We start from the raw sequence: 22,260 nt of genomic DNA on the forward strand, positions 1-22,260 counted from the left end.
AATTTAACATTTTTAAATGCTTGGATTGTGATTTCTTATATACGAGGAACCTTAGTCCCTGTCTAGAAACAGGATTCAGAATCATAACAGATTCGCTTAACCTTTCAATGTTAAATTGCCCTTGGGACCGAAAAGTCGTAGCCATAATCTTCCAATGTGTCTCCAACATCTGCTGCTGGTATTGAGCCTCCTCAATGTCCATCTCTGCTCCGTCTTCAGAACCATCAGGACCATCTTGAGTCCTCCTACAAAATTACATATGAAACTATGTCAGTTATTACCATCTATTACAAACTACCATACGTGGTACAAAAAAGTTTGAACGAACCTGACTCACGTTATCGACCCCCGAATCCTCAAAATTATTTTGCTCATTCTCAGCATCCACATCTTCCTGTAAATTTAAAACACAGATAAATAATTACACATACAATACATTGCACATTGAAAAATAAAATCCAATAGACTTCACTTACATTTTCAGTGTTTGCACCGTGTTCATTATTTCCAAAATCCTCTGAAGGTAAGATATCATATGATGACCATGATTCATTATCGTTGTTGTCATAATCTTCACTACTAGGATCGTCATCGGTCCGACTGACCTTATTCGTACCATTATCATCGGTCGTAAATGAGGTTTCTTCGTCCATCTAAACACACATTAGTACCAACACTGCACATCATTGACAAACACATTATCCCACGTTAAATGTTAGGTTCATACAGTGGGTCATACCGATGAATAAATTGCAACATTTAACTTGTGAGCATTTTTTCAGACGAGGTACAAGGGTTAGATGACAAACCTTGTGCGGCGGTGTCGACGTCTCCGGTGTGATTCAAGACGGCGGCGACGTGGAAGACAACGAATGCACTTGCGGGATTACCGGACGGGTCTGCGGCGGAGGACGAGTGCGGTCACTACCGGCGTTGGACGAGTGCGGTGGCCAGCATGGGACGTCGAGACGGTTAGAGGCGGCGTGGGACGTCGGTAGAGTTACAGACGGCAGACGCGGCGTAGATGCGGAAAACGGCGACGTCAAAGACGTGGCCCACCGCTTCAGTAACCGTCGACTACCGCGCGAGACACGACGGTGTTGGAACGGGCGGCGTGGGAGATCGGGGTGGTTACAGGTGGCGGGCGCGCGCAGCATCGATGCAGAAAACGGGGAGGTGGTTACACGCGGCGGGAGCGGGCGCAACGTCGACGGGGTTGGAATGGGCGGCGTGGGATATTGGGGTGGTTACGGGCGGCGGGCACGCACGGCGTCAATGCAGAAAACGGCGAGCTAGTTACGGCGGCGGGCGCGGCTTCGACAGGGAAGACGACGGGTTAGAACGAGGCGCCGGCAACGACGGTCTTCCACACGTCAGGCGACCCCTCGACGATCCAGATCAGCAGCCGCGTGATCACCGGGCGGCTGGCGAGATCGATCAGCGATTGTTTTGCCTCTACGCGGACGGCAGGAGAGCTCGTGGAGTGGTTTTTTTTTAATTCGTGCGGGTAAGGATGTACGCCTGCAATAGAGAAGGTGTGTATACGTTTCTTTCTGTATGACCATTATGCCCTTCTACGTTTTATTAGGGGTTGTACTGAAGCAGTTCTCTTCAAAATTTAAAAAACTTATGTGTAGTTGCTGCTTAAAATAGTAGTACTCTATATGTTTCTTCTTATTAACCCTGCATATATATAACTAAAGACTAAGAAATAGAAAAACTGGGTTGCATGTAGTACGTGTGCGTTGATCCACGTTCTAAAATTAGAGTTTGTTTGTGACTCATACATTGATGTAGATGGATCAACATCAATCCTTTCTTTTTGCAACAACGTTATACTTAAGTAAAGAAGCAAAGAGAGTACTAATGAAAGCACGATGCATGATGACATACGTACGTACAATACACTCCTTCTATACCATAACGCTTACTAGGAAAAAATAACGGATGAATTTGTGAGTCACTTTGAATCAGGGCTGGCCCGAACTATATCTAGAGATAAGGGTTGCACATGACCAAAACGGTGTGAATCGTTTTTTTTTTTTAGAGAACCACATGTTTCATTAATCAAAAAACAAGTTACAACAAGCAACACACGTGGAAACTAAAAGACAAACCGGGATAAAATGATTATCCTGAATTTGCAGATAAAAACCTAAGAGATCGAGAAATACAAAACGATCCCTCTTTTCTTTTTTTTTCTTTCTTTTTGTTTTACACCGTAGGATCTTTAATCAAAGGCTCAGATTAGATCACTAATATACGCGAATCGTTTTCCTTTTATAAAGCGAGCGTTCGCTCTGGAGCCCCGCGCGTGCACGCCTCCACTCACCCACGGCTCGCCACGTGGCCCTGTTCGTTAGTTAGGTTTTTCTTTATTTTCAGTATTCTGTTTTCAAAACAGAAACAATTCTGTTTTTGTTTTCTTAATAACTTTTAATCTATAAATCCAATTAAGGTGATTCTTTTTGCATTAGATCATAAATTTTATGTAGTTTCGGAAAATATAAAATTTGATTATGTTTGAATTTGTAAAGTTTGAGTTTAAACAGATTTGACTCAAATCTTATTTTGTAAATACCGGGAGTTTAAAAATAGATTTTTAATTGATTCTTTTCGCTACCGATCACTAGTGATCTTATTTATGAGTAGGTTCTGTTTCAAAAAATTTAAGATATTTTACATTGGGGTTTTCACCAAAACAGATTCTGTTTTGGATATGGAAAGACAATTTTACTCCTTGTGCTATAGCTATTCTTTTATTAGATGCTTTATTTTGATTACTTGTCATTGTGGTGCTTATTGTGTGAATTTATTTGTGTCGTTAGATCACCCGGAATGCGAAGCTTGTTATCTAGAAGCGCTCGAGTTCTACAGTCGTCAGCAAGGCAAGTCACGTTGATCATATTTCCTATGTTTTATATGCATTGTAGATCAACCTCTCTTCACCTATTGCATGCTAAGTAGGTACTCGAAAAAATTGGTTCTTGATTTATTATCATGTGGTAGGCACCCATCAACCTTGTTACTTGGCCCGGGACGATACCTTTTATTTTGCTATGCTTAAGTAGACCACGGTTTGGTTGAGAGTCTATCACGAGTGTTGTGAGAAAATTTTAATAATCAAGACCGGATATGTCAAGACTTTTCGAGACCTCGTGATGTAATGCAACTCTGGGTGAAGGATGGTTCAAATGGGCTCCCTGGGATAAACCAGCGGAGGACCCGAGATGCATGGAGAAGCGCCATGACATCTTGCAGAAAGCTTCACCCAGGCACAAAGAGATGGATGGATGCTTCAAGACCGGAGGCTTACCTGCACAGCCACAAGTCATTATGGGCTCTCGCTTGGTTGGACTATGCGGCGACTCCGGATGGGCGGTGCTACGAGATGTAGAAGAACTATAGGATTGGATGGGCATCGATAGAGGCTCAGAGGAACCCGTTGAAAGACCATGTTTTGATCATTCGGTTCTCAAACACCTTGTAGTGCGAGGGCATTCAACGGAGGCGATCAAATTTTGTGGGGAACGTGTGCAAAACTCAGCAGAGTACCCAAACCTAACCAATTAGCCGTGCCCACGGTCATGGACAACTTGAGCCGAAGGAACTGAAACTATCTGGAATTCTCAACACAATTAATAATGATGTGGGTATTATTGACAACTTGGGTACAAGAATTGGTTGGTGGAACCATCTCATTAACAACCAACCATATAGTAATATTTTGCTTTTAGCCCTTTCTTATTGTAGGAGAAAACTTTGCTTTCCGCTAAAAACTTACAAGCCCCACCTGCCATATATGCATGTAGTATAGATGATACTTTTTCATCTCTCTCTTTTGTGACTTGCCGGCATATTCAATATGCTGACCTACACGGCTGCAACGTGCCATGTTGCAGAGTACTTTTTCGACCAAGAGTGAGGTCACGATCTACGCTCGGTGATATGCCCTGGAGTCAGATGGACTCTACTACTTTTGAAACTTCCGCTAGTCTTCGTTTAGTTATCTCATGAGTTTGGCCTTCAGCCTCTTTATTGTAATAAAGTACTCGATATGAGATCCGATTAATAAAGTTGTGTGGTTGAACTCTCAATATATACATTGATGTATTGTGTGTGTACCATCATAATCTTAGGATGGTAGAGAAACACCACAGACTTGGCCGTTTCAGGTCGGGTCGCTACAGATATGGTATGAGAGCACGCACTGACCGTAGGACGTAACCCCTAGGATTGGAAAAGCCTTAGGAAGAAAACTATTTTATTATATCTTTAAATCTTCTATATTTCTCTTCTTCTCATTTCTGACTTCTCTCCGATCTTCCAATATTTTCTAGATGGCCACCTTCATCCCCGTTAAGGTCACGAAGTTTTGCCAGCCCGACGCCACAATGCCCTTCGGAAAGGAGCTGATGCAGATCACCAAGGACTTAAGGATTGCTGTGACAACCATCACCGGGAAGCCTACCTCGTCTTACCCGGAAGATACATGCTACAGGATTGAGGTGCACATCCCCGGAAGAACTTTTGAGCCGCGCACAGAACCTGTGGACTTCAAGTTCATCGCACCCAGCTGGATTCTCGAAAGGGACATAGCGGTTCACTGTGCACTTGGTTGTATCAAGGAGGTGTACAGAGGCTGTCCCATTTCACCGGACCTATTCACGGTCTCCCGGAGAGAAGATGGAGACATCATCACGACCAAGACTAAAGACGCTCTCCTGTCCTATGCACAGACCCTGGAGACACACATCGGGACTCTGGAGCTTCGTGTAATCCAGGACACAAGGAAGATCAAGCAACTGTCGCTGCGCAAACTCGACCTCGAAGGCAAAGCCCGAGAAGCCCAATACAAGCATGAATTGGAGGTGAAGGACTTCTTGGAGAGGATCGAGAAGCTGAAGGCTCGTGTCGCATATCTGGAAGAAGAATTGGACATGGGAGAAAACCTTCACCCTGAAGGAGACGTAGCCCCCTTGATCAGCAATGAAGAGGACTACAAAACAAGCTCTACCGACGGACCCACCACCATGTTTTTCTGAGGAGGACACATAGACAAATCCACCAATTTATCTTATCGTTAAATGTTTAGGCCGATGTTTAGGATATCGCAACTTGTATCCCCGTGTTTGAACCTTTTGAGGTGATTAATGAATAAATGTGTGGTGTGAAAATTGTTTGTTGCATGTCATATGGCTAGTGTATTTTTCTTTTTAGACCCTTGTTCTATGCTAATCCCATCCCTCTACAAATACCAGATGCCTCCGAGACGTGACCCTGCTTCAAACTTCCCACCAGAACTTGTTTAGTTGATCTGTTGTTGGATCAACTGAGCAAGTTCTGACGGGAAGTTGGAAGCAGGGTCACGTCTCGGAGGCATCTGGTGTTTGTAGAGGGATGGGATTAGCATAGAACGAGGGTCTAAAGAGAAAAATACACTAGCCATATGACATGCAACAAACAATTTTCACACCACACATTTATTCAGTAATCACCTCAAAAGGTTCAAACACGGGGATACAAGTTGCGATATCCTAAACATCGGCCTAAACGTTTAACGATAAGATAAATTGGTGGACTTGTCTATGTGTCTTCCTCAGAAAAGCTTGGTGGTGGGTCCGTCGGTAGAGCTTGCTTCGTAGTCCTCCTCATTGCTGATCAAGGGGGCTACGTCTCCTTCAGGGTGAAGGTTTTCGCCCATGTCCAATTCTTCTTCCAGATATGCGACACGAGCCTTCAGCTTCTCGATCCTCTCCAAGAAGTCCTTCACCTCCAATTCGTGCTCGTATTGGGCTTCTCGGGCTTCGTCTTCGAGGTCGACTTCACGGAGCGACAGTTGCTTGATCTTCCTTGTGTCCTGGATTACACGAAGCTCCAGAGTCCCGATGTGTGTCTCTAGGGTCTGTGCATAGGACAGGAGAGCGTCTTTAGTCTTGGTCGTGATGATGTCTCCATCTTCTCCTCTCTGGGAGACCGTGAATAGGTCCGGTGAAATGGGACAGCCTCTGTACACCTCCTTGATTCGTCCAAGTGCATAGAGAACCGCTATGTCCCTTCCGAGAATCCAGCTGGGTGCGATGAACTTGAAGTTCACAGGTTCTATGCGCGGCTCGAAAGTTCTTCCGGGGATGTGCACCTCAATCCTGTAGCGTGTATCTTCCAGGTAAGATGAGGTAGGCTTCCCGGTGATAGTTGGCAGAGCAATCCTTAAGTCCTTGATGATCTGCATCAGCTCTTTTCTGAAGGGCATTGTGGCGTCGGGCTCGCAAAACTCCGTGACCTTAACGGGGATGAAGGTGGCCATCTACAAAATATTGGAAGATCGGAGAAAAGTCATAAATGAGAAGAGAAATATAGAAGATTTAAAGATATAATAAAATAGTTTTCCTCCTAAGGCTTTTCCAATCCTAGAGATTACGTCCTACGGTCAGCGTGTGCTCTTATACCATATCTGTAGCGACCCGACCTGAAACGGCCAAGTCTGTGGTGTTTCTGTACCATCCTAAGATCATGCTGGTACACACACAGTACATCAATGTATATATCAAGAGTTCAATCACACAACTTTATTAATCGGATCTCATATCGAGTACTTTATTACAATAAAGAGGCTGAAGGCCAAACTCATGAGATAACTAAAGAAAGACTAGCAGAAGCTTCAAAAGTAGTAGAGTCCATCTGAATCCGGGTCATATCACTGAGCGTAGATCGTGACCTCACTCCTGGTCGGAAAAGTACTCTGCAACATGACAGGTTGCAGCCGTGTAGGTCAGCATATTGAATATGCCGGAAAGTCACAAAAGAGAGAGGTGAAAAAGTATCATCTGTGCTACATGCATATATGCCAGGTGGGGCTTGTAAGTTTTTAGCGAAAAGCAAAGTTTTCTCCTACAACAAGAAAGGCTAAAAGCAAAATATTACTATATGGTTGGTTGTTAATGAGATGGTTCCACCAACCAATTCTCATACCCAAGTTGTCCATAATACCCACGTCATTATTAATTTTGTTAAGAATTCTAGATAGTTTCAGTTCCTTCGGCTCAAGTTGTCCATGACCGTGGACACGACTAATCGGTTAGGTTTGGGTACTCTGCTAAGTTTTGCACACGTTCCCCACAAGATTTGATCGCCTCCGTTGAGTGCCCTCGCACTACAGGGTGTTTGAGAACCGGATGATCAAAACATGATCTTTGAACGGGTTCCTGTGAGCCTCTGTCGGTGCCCATCCAATCCTACCGTTTTTCTACATCTCGTAGCACCGCCCGTTCAGAGTCGCCGCATTGTCCAACCAAGCCAGAGCCCATAATGACTTGTGGATGTGCAGGTTAAGAATTCTAGATAGTTTCAGTTCCTTCGGCTCAAGTTGTCCATGACCGTGGACACGACTAATCGGTTAGATTTGGGTACTCTGCTAAGTTTTGCACACGTTCTCCACAAGATTTGATCGCCTCCGTTGAGTGTCCTCGCACTACAGGGTGTTTGAGAACCGGATGATCAAAACATGGTCTTTCAACGGGTTCCTGTGAGCCTCTGTCGGTGCCCATCCAATCCTACCGTTCTTCTACATGTCGTAGCACCGCCCGTCCAGAGTCGCCGCATTGTCCAACCAAGCCAGAGCCCATAATGACTTGTGGCTGTGCAGGTAAACCTGGGGTCTTGAAGCATCCATCCATCTCTTCGTGCCTGGGTGAAGCTTTCCGCAAGATGTCATGGCGCTTCTCCATGCATCCCGGGTCCTCCGCTGGTTTATCCCAGGGAGCCCATCCGAAGAATCCTCCACCTAGAGTTGCATTACATCACGAGGTCTCGAAAAGTCTTGACATATCCGGTCTTGATTATTAAAATTTTCTCACAACACTCGTGATAGACTCTCAACCAAAACTCCGTCTACTTAAGCATAACAAAATAAAAGGTATCGTCCCGGGCCAAGTAACAAGTGTGATGGGTGCCTACCACATGATACTACATCAAGAACCAATTTTTTCGAGTACCTACTTAGCATGCTATAGGTGAAGAGAGGTTGATCTACAATGCATATAAAACATAGGAAATATGATCAACGTGACTTGCCTTGCTGACGACTGTCAAACTCGAGCGCTTCTAGATAACAAGCTTCGCACTCCGGCTGATCTAACGACGCAAATAAATTCACACAATAAGAACCACAATGACAAGTAATCAAAATAAAGCATCTAATAAAAGAATAGCTATAGCACAAGGAGTAAAATTGTCTTTCCATATCCAAAACAGAATCTGTTTTGGTGAAAACCCCAATATAAAATATCTTAAAATTTATGAAACTGAACCTACTGATAAATAAGATCACTAGTGATCAGTAGAAAAAAGAATCATTTAAAAATCTATTCTTAAACTCCCGGTATTCACAAAATAAGATTTGAGTCAAATATGTTTAAACTTAAACTTTATAAATTCAAACATAGTCAAATTTTATATTTTCATAAACTACATAAAATTTGTGATCTAATGCAAAAATAATCACCTTAATTGGATTTGTAGATTAAAAGTTATTAAGAAAACAAAAACAAATTTGTTTCTGTTTTTAAAACAGAATACTGAAAATAAAGAAAAACCTAACTTACGAACAGGGCCACGCGGCGAGCCATGGGTGGGTGGAGGCGTGCACGCGCGGGGCTATAGAGCGAACGCTCGCTTTATAAAAAGAAAACGATTCGCGTATATAAGTGATCTAATCTGAGCCTTTGATTAAAGATCATACGGTGTAAAACAAAAAGAAAGAAAAAAACAAAAGAGGGATTAGCCTCACCGTGGCTGACAGAGGAGAAGGAGTCCGACGAGGTAGTTGCAGGGGCGGATGGGTGGAGGGCTCGGGGTTTTGGGGAGGGGCATGGGGTGCGGAGTGGTGGCGGGGATCTCTGGCGACGGAAGGTGGCGCGGGGAGGCGCGACAGCGAGCAGCAGGGGGCTCCCGGAGCTTCGGCTCCGGCGAGGTGGAGCGGGGGCGATTGAGGCGGCGAGGTGAGGCAGGGTCGAGGGGAACGGAGTGCGGAGGGAGGCGGGGTACTTATAGGGGGTCGGGGTGACCGCGGGAAGGAAAGGGGAGGGAGATCCGGTCGGATTCCGGCGATCTCTCGCGATGGAAGGAAGGAGAGGGAGGGAAGGAAAGTGGTGACCGGGGGAGATTTGGATCGGGCGGTGGGGTCCACGCACCAGCGAGAGAGGAGAGGGGGCAAGGGATCGGTGGCCAATCCGAAAGGGATTCGGTCCCGGTCCAAAGGGGATCTGGGCCGATCCCTTCCTACTTGGCTGCGAAATTTTCCAAATAAAAAGATTTTTTTCTTTTTTTTAGAAAACAGGAAATAAAACAATTAAAAGGGAATAAAATATACTCGGAATATAAGGGTATTATATATTAAATTTATCAGAAAAATAAATTCAATAAGATGAACATTTTTCCACGGCAAAAATAAGTACTTCAGAAAAAATGTTTTTCAGAAAATCCCTAAATTGGTTTATTTTCTTTTTGCAAATATTTTTCAAATAACCCTTTGGTTTTATGGTTCAAATATTTCAAAGAATTACCCTTGGCTTGGAGGGTCATGTTCTTCCTCTTTTTTTCTTGCTTGGCAAGATAATATTTCCGGCATCCTGTGAGTGAAGAAAAATAAAATGCAAAGCAAAAATCAAAAGAAATTCAAATGCCACCTTTATTACAATCAAAATGCATAGATGCTTAGCTATAATTGTAAAACATTCCAAATTAGGATTACAGTACTTTTTCTGTTTTTACATATTTGTTGTTCAAGAGAAGTAAACTAGTATTTTTCCCAACAATAGTATTACAGTACAGAGGAAGTATACATTACCAGTCGCAGAACAATTTTTGTCTGAAAATAAAAGGACGCGTCCGGTGGAATACGAGCGGAAACGCTAAACCAAGCAGAGCTTTAGATGACAAATGCATGCTTAGGCCGCCTGGACACACGAGATTAGCCTTCAAGTTACATAGACAATTATTTATGATTTATGCTGTATGCTATTGACCATGGATTCAATTGCTACAACGAGTTGATACGATGCACTTGAGTCTGCTTGGGAGAAAAGGATGCAGGACCATATTCAAATATGAAAACAGTGTCATCGAGACACTGTAGCATTCATATCGCACCTTCCGCTAAATTCCCTATACGCCCTTGATTCTAAGGTCAACTAAGCGATTCAGAAAGGACATCCAGAGCTATACTCAAAATAATTGGGGACAAAGGATCTCCTAGTCTCAAACCCTTTATGAACTTTAATAAGACCATATCAAATCATTAACTTTGACAACTACATAACCTTTTTCAATGCACAACTCTAAACATAGTAGGGAACCCCTTCATTTCCATAACTTGTTTCAAGAATGCCCAATTAATTTTTTTCATATTTGAACATGGTCCTGCATCCTTTTCAATGGAGTAATATTTTTCAAAGCCTACCTTAAACATGACAACCTGTTGTTTCTTTCTAACTACCTCATTAAAGGTTTCATGGAGTATGGCTATCCCATCTAAAATACACCTAAAATACGAAAATTGTATGTAGATGGGAAATAATTGTATCAACCACTATATAGATCTATTAATAAATTTTATAATGTTTGGAAGAGGATATTAAGTACGTATAAGCAAAGCAACCTATACACATCTGGATTTTATCAGCTCATGCATATACCCTTAGGCAACAAAGTCACGCCATAATTCAACCTAGGAAGATCAAGCCTACTATGATTTCCCACAAATCAATGGTCAAGAAGACTTCGTGAATGTTCAAAGTTTGATATCAGATTTTTAACCATGATAAATCAAACATTTTAATGGAAATTTATGTGGTTGTCGAGATGGCAATTTCCTTTTTCAATCACGCAGTAGATCTTCGCAAAAAACTAAACATATCAATGACCTGGCATTGCTTACTAAAGGAAATTGATATCCTCGCGACAACATAATTTGCCATAAAAAATATTTGATTTGTAGGAAATTCTAACTCTATTCAAAGGCAAGGCCTAAGGAAACATGTACTGTACATCAGATTCTGCAGGACCAAAAGGATTCTGGCAGCTGCTACAAATCAACCGGCTGATTTCGAGAGGAAATCAGTCGGGTCGGTAGCCGTCTGATCCAACCTCTCCAATCATTGGATAGGGCCAACGCTCCATCGTTTTCTTGCCCCCCCAGCAAACGTAGCAGAGCCTCGGTCGCTTCATCCCATTAGTCTGGTCGCCGACGGTAGCAACGCCGTCGAGGCCTACATCACGGCACAGGCGACAAAGGACATGTGCTGCATCGCGACGACGATGATGATGGATGTTACAACGCAACAATCCATGGCGACAGTAACGGATGTGCGGCGCAGCAGTCCTTAGCAGCAGCTCCATGCAACACCGACGGGCGCACGGTGGCGCTTGATTGCAGCTCCGGCGACACACCATTGCAGCTCTGACGGTGTTCCAATGATCACCCCATGCTTCATTGCAGCTCCGGCAACATGCCATTGCAGCTTCGACGGCGCTCGAACGACCCCTCCATGCTTCATTGGAGCTCCGACGATTCACCATAGCAGCTCCATCGGTGCTCCAATGACCCCCTCCCATAGCTTCATTACAGCTCTGACGCCCGACAATGCTTCATTGCAACGCAGGCGAGCCCACTCTGTTTCACGGGACCGCTCCAACCCGCCGGCCAGCCTGCAGCACCGTGTCGTCGCACGGTTGAACTGGTTGATGTTGCTCAGCTCCTCTCCCCGGCATCCTGATTGCAGCCTATGTGGCGAGCCGCATCGCCTTGTAATACCGTCAACGCTGCAGCACCCAACGGGACCTCCTTGTATGGCCGTCCACACCATGAGAATAAGTATGTGCGGCGCCTCCCTGCGTCACCATCGACGGCTGCAGCGCCAGTGGCCCTTTATAGCAGTAGCAGCTCCCCAATGGGGATGGGAAGCTCGTGGAGAGAGAAAAAAAATTAAGGTGCAGGGGACGAGAGAGAAAGGGAATCGAGCAGAGGATGAGGACGACTCATTTGCAAATAGGATAAAGTGCGGGATGTGCAGTATGGAGACGCGTATCAACCCATCGAGGCGGCTTAGAGCAAGTACAATAGTAGAGCCGGCTGCCGGCTGTAAGCTCATGCCATGTCACCTATAGCCCATCTTATAGCTAACATGTACAATAGTTGGTTAGAAGAGTGTACAACTTATTTATTATATGATCTACCATTCATTCTCACAAAGTGTCTAGTAGCACGTGCTAGAGCTGGCTCTTAACTAAGAGCCCGCTTACCTTCTCTCTCTTTCAACTAAGCAAAAATATACTATTTTATTTCTTATAACCAGCTGACTTAGCTCTATTGTACTTGCTCTTATGAAGATGAGAAATCATCACGTTTTCCAAGGATTCTGGTAGAAATAGGTGGCAAAAGTAGATTATAACTGAAAAGAGAAATATCTATAATACTATAAGTACCTGCGATGATGAATTGATGATCGAATTCCATCAAAATTATTGTCAGAAGGAACCTTGAGATCCATGGAGAGCTTTACTTAGCTAGTACAGTGGCGCCATGCTGGAGTGGTAGCCGAAGACCACGAAGTCGTCGTGCTTCTCCCTCCCGAACAGTTCCGCCACCGTGGTCGTGGCGTCGGTTCGCATGTCGTACCGCAACACCTCGCGACGCCACGCATTCTCGTTGTCACCACCGCCCACGCAGCCGCGCTGCCTGTACCCGATCCGCACCGCCGGGCCCAAGACCCCCTCTGCGCCGACGTCCACTCCCGCCGGCACCACCGACCATAGGAAGCGCGACACCGGGGGCGCCATGCCAGGGATTTCGTCCCAGCTCCTCTGGTGCACCATCTCCCACCGCGCCGGCGGCGACGCACTGCCAGAGGGCGGCGATGATAGAGCCCACACGGCGAGCATGGCGGCGCTCGCTGACACCATCCCGATCCGCCCGTGCCACGCCACCAGCTCTCCGTTTCCCTCCATGTACCCTCCTCCGTCAAGCAGGGAAGACGGCCTCTTCTTCCCGTGCGGAGGCGGCGGCAACTTGCCCGCCGCGTCGGCGCCGTAGTTGTACCAGAGCACGTCGTCCCGGTCGCAAAGCCAGTACGAGAGCCCGCCCAGGTATAAAGCCTTCGGGTGCACATAGCTGTAGGGCGGCATCCGCACGGTCGCCCACGACGCGCGCCATCCGCGCGACAGCGACGAGAAGGAGAAGATCCAGAACCTCCACAGCTCCAGGTTCTGCCGGGCAGGGACGACGAGGTGGTAGCTCTCCTGGTGCGCCGTCGCCGGGTCGTACGCGAGGGACGCCCTGAAGGCGCCCTCGCCGGCGTAGGGGACGTCGCGGAACGCGCGGGTCGCTGGGTTGACGACCCAGAAGGTGCTGCCGGTCGTGATCAGGATAAGGCCGCTCGTGGTGGAGCAGAGCCGGAGGTACTGCCGGTGCGCGTCGACGACGGGCAAGAAGGAGAGGGAGGCGTCGGGCGGGGCGACGGCGGCGGATGTGGATCCGGGGGTGAGGACCTCGATCCGGCCCTTGTGGAAGCGAGCGAGGACGCCGGAGGCCGGCGAGGGGCACTGCGTCTGCACGCGGGCGAAGACGGGGTCGTGGAGGATGAGGTGGCGCCACGCCTTGCAGACGGGGGCGAGGCGGAGGAGCAGCCGGAAGGGGAGGCGGGAGAGGATGCTGTAGTGGATCAGGTCGTCCGGCAGCTGCGCCGGCGGGGACATGATCTGCCGATCAGAAGAATCCTGACGCCGCCGCACCGACCTATCGAGATCGGCCTGCATCTAAGCTCCTCTGGTGGCTCCTGGCAGGGAGCGATTTATCTGTCTCGCCTGGACTCGGTGAAGGGCGAGCAAGCTGGGCCGGCCCACGAGCACGGGAGGCCACAGCCTCCTTTTTTTCTTCACATTTTCTGTTTTCCTTTTTTACTTTTATTTTTCTACCATTGTATATATTTTATTCTAAATATATACATGACAAACAAATGTTAAAAAAATGTTTAAAAAAATTGAACAGGTATTTGAAAAGTGTTGGTCATGTATATAAAAATGTTGAACAAGTATTTGAAAAAATGTTGAACATGTCTATACCTACTAATAAAAGAAATATATATTCTTAGTCCGTCATGCTATTTTATGAAAACCCCTGATGTTTTTAACATTAAATCCGTAATACATATTAAATATTTTTTTAAATACTCATATCTTCTAAACCGCAACTCCAGAATCAGGATTAGAGACGAAATTGAAGATCACTTCACCGTTTCTTACTACGTATTAAATCTACATGCAAGCTTATTTAAATAGAAGACCTGTGAAATCTTGAACTGCGTTTTTGTAGGCTAAAATCGTCATTGTTCGGGTCGTAGCTATAAATACTCAAAGTTTAGACCACTTTTTATAAATTAAGTGTGTGCATTGTTTTTTCCCGTTGCAACCCACGGGCCCTTTTCCTAGTATATAAAAATGTTGAACATGTATTTTCAAAATGGTGAACAAGTATTTTCAAAATGTTTATCATGTATATGAAAATATTGAACAAGTATTTAAAAACATTTGTATTTGCCACATTAGGGTAAATCCCATCTCTTTTGCCCTTCTCTTTCCGATTCAATGCGCACAAGATCATGCCTACAATTTTGCCAGATTGCACTATTTCCTATCCTCGCAAATTCATCATTATATTAGATTCGAGCAAAAAAAAGGGTGAGGGTTCCGCAGTACACACTTTGGATGTTCCAATTGAAATGAATCGGAGTCGCCGATGTGGTTTCGGCCACATCACAAAGGACACCTCGGTGAAACCGAGTGGATCCTCTTGGTGTCACCGAGGCAAGTTTTCAGAAGCACCATGTGCACCTTAGAGAGACCGGGGCACACTTCGGTGAAACCGAAACTGTGTGGCCAAGTCTGTGTTGCTACCTCCGTAACTCCAAAAAAATTCACCGAGAAACTCCTAAATGCTTACTATGAAAACATAATACTGAATTTTGAGCTCAATTATTTTGCAAAAACCTGTGTATTTTGTGATACTTATCCATTACACTCTTCTATATCTAATTCACAGAGTAAGAGTTCGGCATATCTTCCTTAGAAGACATCCAGAACATATCAGATGAGCCCGATGTGGACTTGGGTGCAGGTACCACTCCTGAGGAAAGCTATCATGAGGGAGAGAGGAGTTGTCCTAGTATTCCTAAGGCTACTACCAGGACCAGGAAGAAGAGGAACTCTGATGAGGATGAGGAGGACTTTGAGGTTCAAGAGGTGACCTCCAAGAAGCAGACAGTGAGGAAGGAGTATGCAAATTCTAAAAAAGAATGGGATGTTGCAAGGAATGTCTCAGCTTCTACTGTAGTGAAAATGGGCATCACAATCACATTAGAAACCCCTAGAGGCTAAGGGCAAAATAAGTTAATGGCCAAGAAAGGTGGATTGAAGAGGTCAAGAAAAAAAAATAGTTATGTTGTTTGAAAGACAACATCCATGTATGAGGACCGAGAAGATGCTCAGGGGGAAGAGCGAGCTGCTACCCCTCCTCCTGCCAAGCAACAGAAACTCATGTCAAATGCAATGCCTAAGAAGGCACCCACCAAGTCCAAGCCTGGTGCTAACCCCAAGACAAAGGGCAGGACCACTAGAAATGTTTCTACAACTGAGAAGAACAAGGCCGAAGTGCCTGAAGGAAAGCTGACAGCATGGGCTGATGAGCTGATTATGAAGTTTTACTCTACTGCTCACTTCAATCGAGATGAGAAGATTGTGTGGATGACAGAGGGTATCAGGTACCAATCCACATTTGAGGAATGTGTTAGTTTGATAGGTGCTACAGAAGCAGTTGAGGGAGATGTGGATGTATATGGTGAACCCAAGAAGGGTCACAACTCTATGGCCAACATGTATACACCCATCCCCAAGGAGTATCTGAAGTATCGCAAGCTTGGCTTAGTATACTTTCTCTTATCAGGGCTTCTTGCTGGGGATACACATAATAGGTAGGCCCATGAAGGGTCAAAACATACTACCCACTCAGACAATCAACGTTCCATCCACTCGGATGACAGTCAACAACTCGATCGTATGACTCACTCAGAAATACGAAGACCAACAATCAACGAGGCAGTTGAAGCATCATCCTCGTAGCGAAGGTTTTGTAGTGGGCTCACATTATGAGATTAATGTCCCACTTTGTAACATAATAGGCAAGTGGTGGGCTCATTATTCTCCCTGGCTCTCTCGCAATTAGTCTTAGGACTTAGCTCACGTATGGAAATCCGTTCTCCCCTCACCACTAAATTGTAATCCCTAGATTCATAATCAGATAAAACAAACTCTCTCCGGTGCACGAGACGTAGGGCTGTTATCTCCACCGCGGGAAGCGAGAAATCGCTAAAAACATTGTGTCACTAATTGTAACGACTAAGATGCGGTCATTTCCGATCTGGGGATCGAGGCCCCGAATTGGAAAGGAGCGCATCTAAGCGTCTCGCAAACAAGGTATCATAGCACATACATAATAACAACAGATTGACAATCAGGGGTTTAATTGCCATCTCATAAATATATCAGAGTACATCACGCATACAATCAAAGTAGTTCCGCTACAGACTACAAAACAAGGGAAATGGCTATACTACCCTGCCTGCTGGCCCACGATCACGACCACGCCTCAATCTTCTGGATAGTTCACGTACAGGCGGTCGTTCTCCTCATCGTACTGCCACGCCAGCTGCGTGCCCTTGGGATCACCTGTCTCTGGGGTACCTGAACCTGTTCGTGTTGTGAAGGAATCTGTGAGCCACGGGGACTTAGCAATCTATGACCTCGGTGCCAGATCTAGTCAAGTTATTAGGTTGGAAAGGGTAGAGTGTTTAAGGTTGCAGCATCCTAAGCTTGATATGGTGGCTAACTTACGTAGAACATTTATGAAGGTGGTCTATACTAGCGGTCAAGAATACTTGATCACTAAGTGATCCTGAATACCTACCTACATCATTCATAACCCCACCGTGTTCCCGATCGAAGAGAGATATTCGAGAGGACAGTCACGGTTACGCACACATTTGGCAAATTTATCAGCTTATGTTTAAGTTATCTATTACCGGATGTTAACAAAATATTCCAAGCTGCCACATAACCATGGGCACGACTTTCCGAAAGATTAAACCCTACAGGGGTGCTCCAACTAGTCCATCACAAACGTACACCGGCCGCAAAGTAATCCTCTATCACGAATCTCATGATCTCGTCGGATTCCTTAGAGGAAAACCTCAACTCTCGGGAGAACCAAAGCTTCACTGGGATTCCTATACGCAAGATATATCGCTAAGGTAAGACAAGACTAGCAGGACCTCTCGTCGTGTCGACGACCCTGATAAGAGCCGCGTATCTCAGTCTCAGGACATGACGGATGAGCTAGACGTCGGGATGGCTAAACCTCTGGGTGACCAGTGGGGCCTCGGACATCGCTCAGGTGGGGCCAACACTCATGAGGAGCACTGGCCGGGGTTGTTGATTAAATTCCTCGAGGTAGCTATTCCCTATGCATATTATTATTAAGTGATTAGCAGATTAAAACCAATGTTGGGTCCTGCCAGACAAGCCTTAACACTACACAATTTATCGAGGGGGTCCCCATAACAACCCCGAACGTGTTAGGAGCGATCAATATGGAATCAAACACCGGTAGCCGGTAACTATGGCGGCAATAACGGAACAAAGCACCTGGCAAAAGGCTAGGCCTTCCGTTATTTACCAAGTATATAGGTGCATTAATTAAATAATAGAATTTAAGATAACGATATCAAGCTCATGCTATCATATGAGACAAAGCACCTGCTGTTGTGGAACGTCGCATGGGAAACAAAAATTTTCCTACGCACACGAAGACCTATCATGGTGATGTCCATCTACGAGAGGGGATGAGTGATCTACGTACCCTTGTAGATCATACAGCAGAAGCGTTAGAGAACGCGGTTGATGTAGTGGAACGTCCTCACGTCCCTCGATCCGCCCCGCGAACAATCCCGCGATCAGTCCCACGATCTAGTACCGAACGGACGGCACCTCCGCGTTCAGCACACGTACAGCTCGACGATGATCTCGGCCTTCTTGATCCAGCAAGAGAGACGAAGAGGTAGAAGAGTTCTCCGGCAGCGTGACGGCGCTCCGGTGGTTGGTGATGATCTTGTCTCAGCAGGGCTCCGCCCGAGCTCCGCAGAAACACGATCTAGAGGAAAAACTATGGAGGTATGTGGTCGAGCAGCCGTGAGAAAGTCGTCTCAAATCTGCCCTAAAAGCCCCATATATATAGGAGGAGGGAGGGGGACCTTGCCTTGGGGTCCAAGGGACTCCCAAGGGGTCGGCCGAGCCAAGGGGGGGAGGACTCCCCCCCCAAACCGAGTTGCACTTGGTTTGGTGGGAGGAGTCCCCCTCCCTTCCCACTTCTTCCCTCTTTTTTTTTTCCTTTGATTTTCTTATCTTGGCGCATAGGCTCCCTTGGGGCTGTCCCACCAGCCCACTAAGGGCTGGTGTGTCCCCCAAAAGCCTATGGGCTTCCCCGGAGTGGGTTGCCCCCTTCCGGTGAACTCCCGGAACCCATTCGTCATTCTCGGTACATTCCCGGTAACTCCGAAAACCTTCCGGTAATCAAATGAGGTCATCCTATATATCAATTTTCGTTTCCGGACCATTCCGGAAACCCTCGTGACGTCCGTGATCTCATCCGGGACTCCGAACAACATTCGGTAACCAACCATATAACTCAAATACGCATAAAACAACGTCGAACCTTAAGTGTGCAGACCCTGCGGGTTCGAGAACTATGTAGACATGACCCGAGAGACTCCTCGGTCAATATCCAATAGCGGGACCTGGATGCCCATATTGGATCCTACATATTCTACGAAGATCTTTATCGTTTGAAACTCAGTGCCAAGGATTCGTATAATCCCGTATGTCATTCCCTTTGTCCTTCGGTATGTTACTTGCCCGAGATTCGATCGTCAGTATCCGTATACCTATTTCAATCTCATTTACCGGCAAGTCTCTTTACTCGTTCCGTAATACAAGATCCCGCAACTTACACTAAGTTACATTGCTTGCAAGGCTTGTGTGTGATGTTGTATTACCGAGTGGGCCCCGAGATACCTCTCCGTCACACGGAGTGACAAATCCCAGTCTTGATCCATACTAACTCAACTAACACCTTCGGAGATACCTGTAGAGCATCTTTATAGTCACCCAGTTACGTTGCGACGTTTGATACACACAAAGCATTCCTCCGGTGTCAGTGAGTTATATGATCTCATGGTCATAGGAATAAATACTTGACACGCAGAAAACAGTAGCAACAAAATGACACGATCAACATGCTACGTCTATTAGTTTGGGTCTAGTCCATCACGTGATTCTCCTAATGACGTGATCCAGTTATCAAGCAACAACACCTTGTTCATAATCAGAAGACACTGACTATCATCGATCAACTGGCTAGCCAACTAGAGGCATGCTAGGGACGGTGTTTTGTCTATGTATCCACACATGTAAATGAGTCTTCATTCAATACAATTATAGCATGGATAATAAACTATTATCTTGATACAGGAATTATAATAATAACTATACATTTATTATTGCCTCTAGGGCATAATTCCAACAGTCTCCCACTTGCACTAGAGTCAATAATCTAGCCCTCACATCACCATGTGAATTACATTGTAATAAATCTAACACCCATACAGTTCTGGTGTCGATCATGTTTTGGCCGTGGAAGAGGTTTAGTCAGCGGGTCTGCTACATTCAGATCCGTGTGCACTTTGCATATATTTACGTCCTCCTCCTCGACGTAGTCGCGGATGAGGTTGAAGCGTCGTTTGATGTGTCTGGTCTTCTTGTGAAACCTTGGTTCCTTTGCTAAGGCAATGGCACCAGTGTTGTCACAGAACAAGGTTATTGGATCCAGTGCACTTGGCACCACTCCAAGATCCGTCATGAACTGCTTCATCCAGACACCCTCCTTAGCCGCCTCCGAGGCAGCCATGTACTCCGCTTCACATGTAGAATCTGCTACGACGCTTTGCTTGGAACTGCACCAGCTTACTGCACCCCCATTAAGAATAAATACGTATCCGGTTTGCGACTTAGAGTCGTCCGGATCTGCGTCAAAGCTTGCATCGACGTAACCTTTTACGGCGAGCTCTTCGTCACCTCCATACACGAGAAACATCTCCTTAGTCCTTTTCAGGTACTTCAGGATATTCTTGACCGCCGTCCAGTGATCCACTCCTGGGTTACTCTGGAACCTACCTGCCATACTTATGGCCAGGCTAACATCCGGTCTAGTGCACAGCATTGCATACATGATAGAGCCTACGGCTGAAGCATAGGGGACGGAGCGCATATGCTCTCTATCTTCATCAGTTGCTGGGCACTGAGTCTTACTCAATCTCGTACCTTGTAACACCGGCAAGAACCCTTTCTTGGACTGTTCCATTTTGAACCTCTTCAAAACTTTATCAAGGTATGTGCTTTGTGAAACTCCTATCAGGCGTTTTGATCTATCCCTATAGATCTTAATGCCTAGAATGTAAGCAGCTTCTCCTAGGTCCTTCATAGAGAAACTTTTATTCAAGTAACCTTTTATGCTCTCCAAAAGCTCTACGTTGTTTCCAATCAGTAATATGTCATCCACATATAATATTAGAAACGCCACAGAGCTCCCACTCACTTTCTTGTAAATACAAGATTCTCCAACCACTTGTATAAACCCAAATGCTTTGATCACCTCATCAAAGCGCTTGTTCCAACTCCGAGATGCTTGCACCAGTCCATAAATGGATCGCTGGAGCTTGCACACCTTGTCAGCATTTTTAGGATCGACAAAACCTTCGGGTTGCATCATATACAACTCTTCCTTAAGGAAACCATTAAGGAATGCCGTTTTGATATCCATCTGCCAGATTTCATAATCGAAAAATGCAGCTATTGCTAACATGATTCTGACGGACTTAAGCATCGCTACGGGTGAGAAGGTCTCATCGTAGTCAACTCCTGGAACTTGTGAAAAACCCTCTGCCACAAGTCGAGCTTTATAAACGGTCACATTTCCGTCAGCGTCCGTCTTCTTCTTAAAGATCCATTTGTTCTGAATAGCCTTGCGGCCTTCAGGTAGTATCTCCAAAGTCCACACTTTGTTCTCATACATGGATCCTATCTCGGATTTCATGGCTTCTAGCCATTTGTTGGAATCTGGGCCCACCATTGCTTCTTCATAATTTGTAGGTTCATTGTTGTCTAACATCATGATTGACAAGACGGGATTACCGTACCACTCTGGAGCAGCGCGTGATCTCGTCGACCTGCGTGGTTCAACAGAAACTTGAACTGGAGTTTCATGATCATCATCATTAACTTCCTCCTCAACCGGCGTCGCAACGACAGAGGTTTCCCCTTGCCCTGCGCCACCATCCAGAGGGATGAGAGGTTCGACAACTCGTCAAGTTCTATCTTCCTCCCACTCAATTCTCTCGAGAGAAACTCCTTCTCGAGAAAAGTTCCGTTTTTAGCAACAAACACTTTGCCCTCGGATTTGAGATAGAAGGTGTACCCAACTGTCTCCTTTGGGTAACCTATGAAGACGCACTTTTCCGCTTTGGGTTCCAGCTTTTCAGGCTGAAGCTTTTTGACATAAGCATCACATCCCCAAACTTTAAGAAACGACAACTTTGGTCTTTTGCCATACCACAGTTCGTATGGTGTCGTCTCAACGGATTTTGATGGTGCCCTATTTAAAGTGAATGCAGCTGTTTCTAATGCATAACCCCAAAATGATAACGGCAAATCAGTAAGAGACATCATAGATTGCACCATCTCTAACAAAGTACGATTACGACGTTCGGACACACCATTACGCTGTGGTGTTCCAGGCGGTGTTAACTGCGAAACAATTCCACATTGTCTTAAGTGAGTACCAAACTCGAAACTCAGATATTCACCCCCACGATCAGACCGTAGGAACTTGATCTTCTTGTTACGATGATTTTCTACTTCACTCTGAAATTGCTTGAACTTTTCAAATGTTTCAGACTTGTGCTTCATCAAGTAGACATAACCATATCTACTTAAATCGTCAGTGAAGGTGAGAAAATAACGATATCCGCCGCGTGCCTCCACGCTCATCGGACCACACACATCGGTATGTATGATTTTCAACAAGTCACTTGCACGCTCCAT

At 45.6% G+C, this 22,260-nt stretch overlaps 1 protein-coding gene across 1 annotated transcript; it reads right to left on the reverse strand.

The window, feature by feature from the left end:
- Window positions 1–6,548: 6,548 nt before the first annotated feature.
- On the reverse strand, window positions 6,549–13,821 carry LOC123406273. Its single transcript, XM_045099759.1, has 4 exons — window positions 12,484–13,821; window positions 9,564–9,629; window positions 8,074–8,133; window positions 6,549–6,742 (listed from the first exon to the last, which is right to left on the reverse strand). Exon 1 carries the CDS (start codon window positions 13,810–13,812, stop codon window positions 12,565–12,567), a length of 1,248 nt encoding a protein of 415 aa, XP_044955694.1. The 5' UTR covers window positions 13,813–13,821; the 3' UTR covers window positions 6,549–6,742; window positions 8,074–8,133; window positions 9,564–9,629; window positions 12,484–12,564.
- Between the last annotated feature and the right edge of the window lie 8,439 nt (window positions 13,822–22,260).

This window comes from Hordeum vulgare, chromosome 6H (genome assembly GCF_904849725.1).
Source record: "Hordeum vulgare subsp. vulgare chromosome 6H, MorexV3_pseudomolecules_assembly, whole genome shotgun sequence".
NCBI lineage: Eukaryota > Viridiplantae > Streptophyta > Magnoliopsida > Poales > Poaceae > Hordeum > Hordeum vulgare.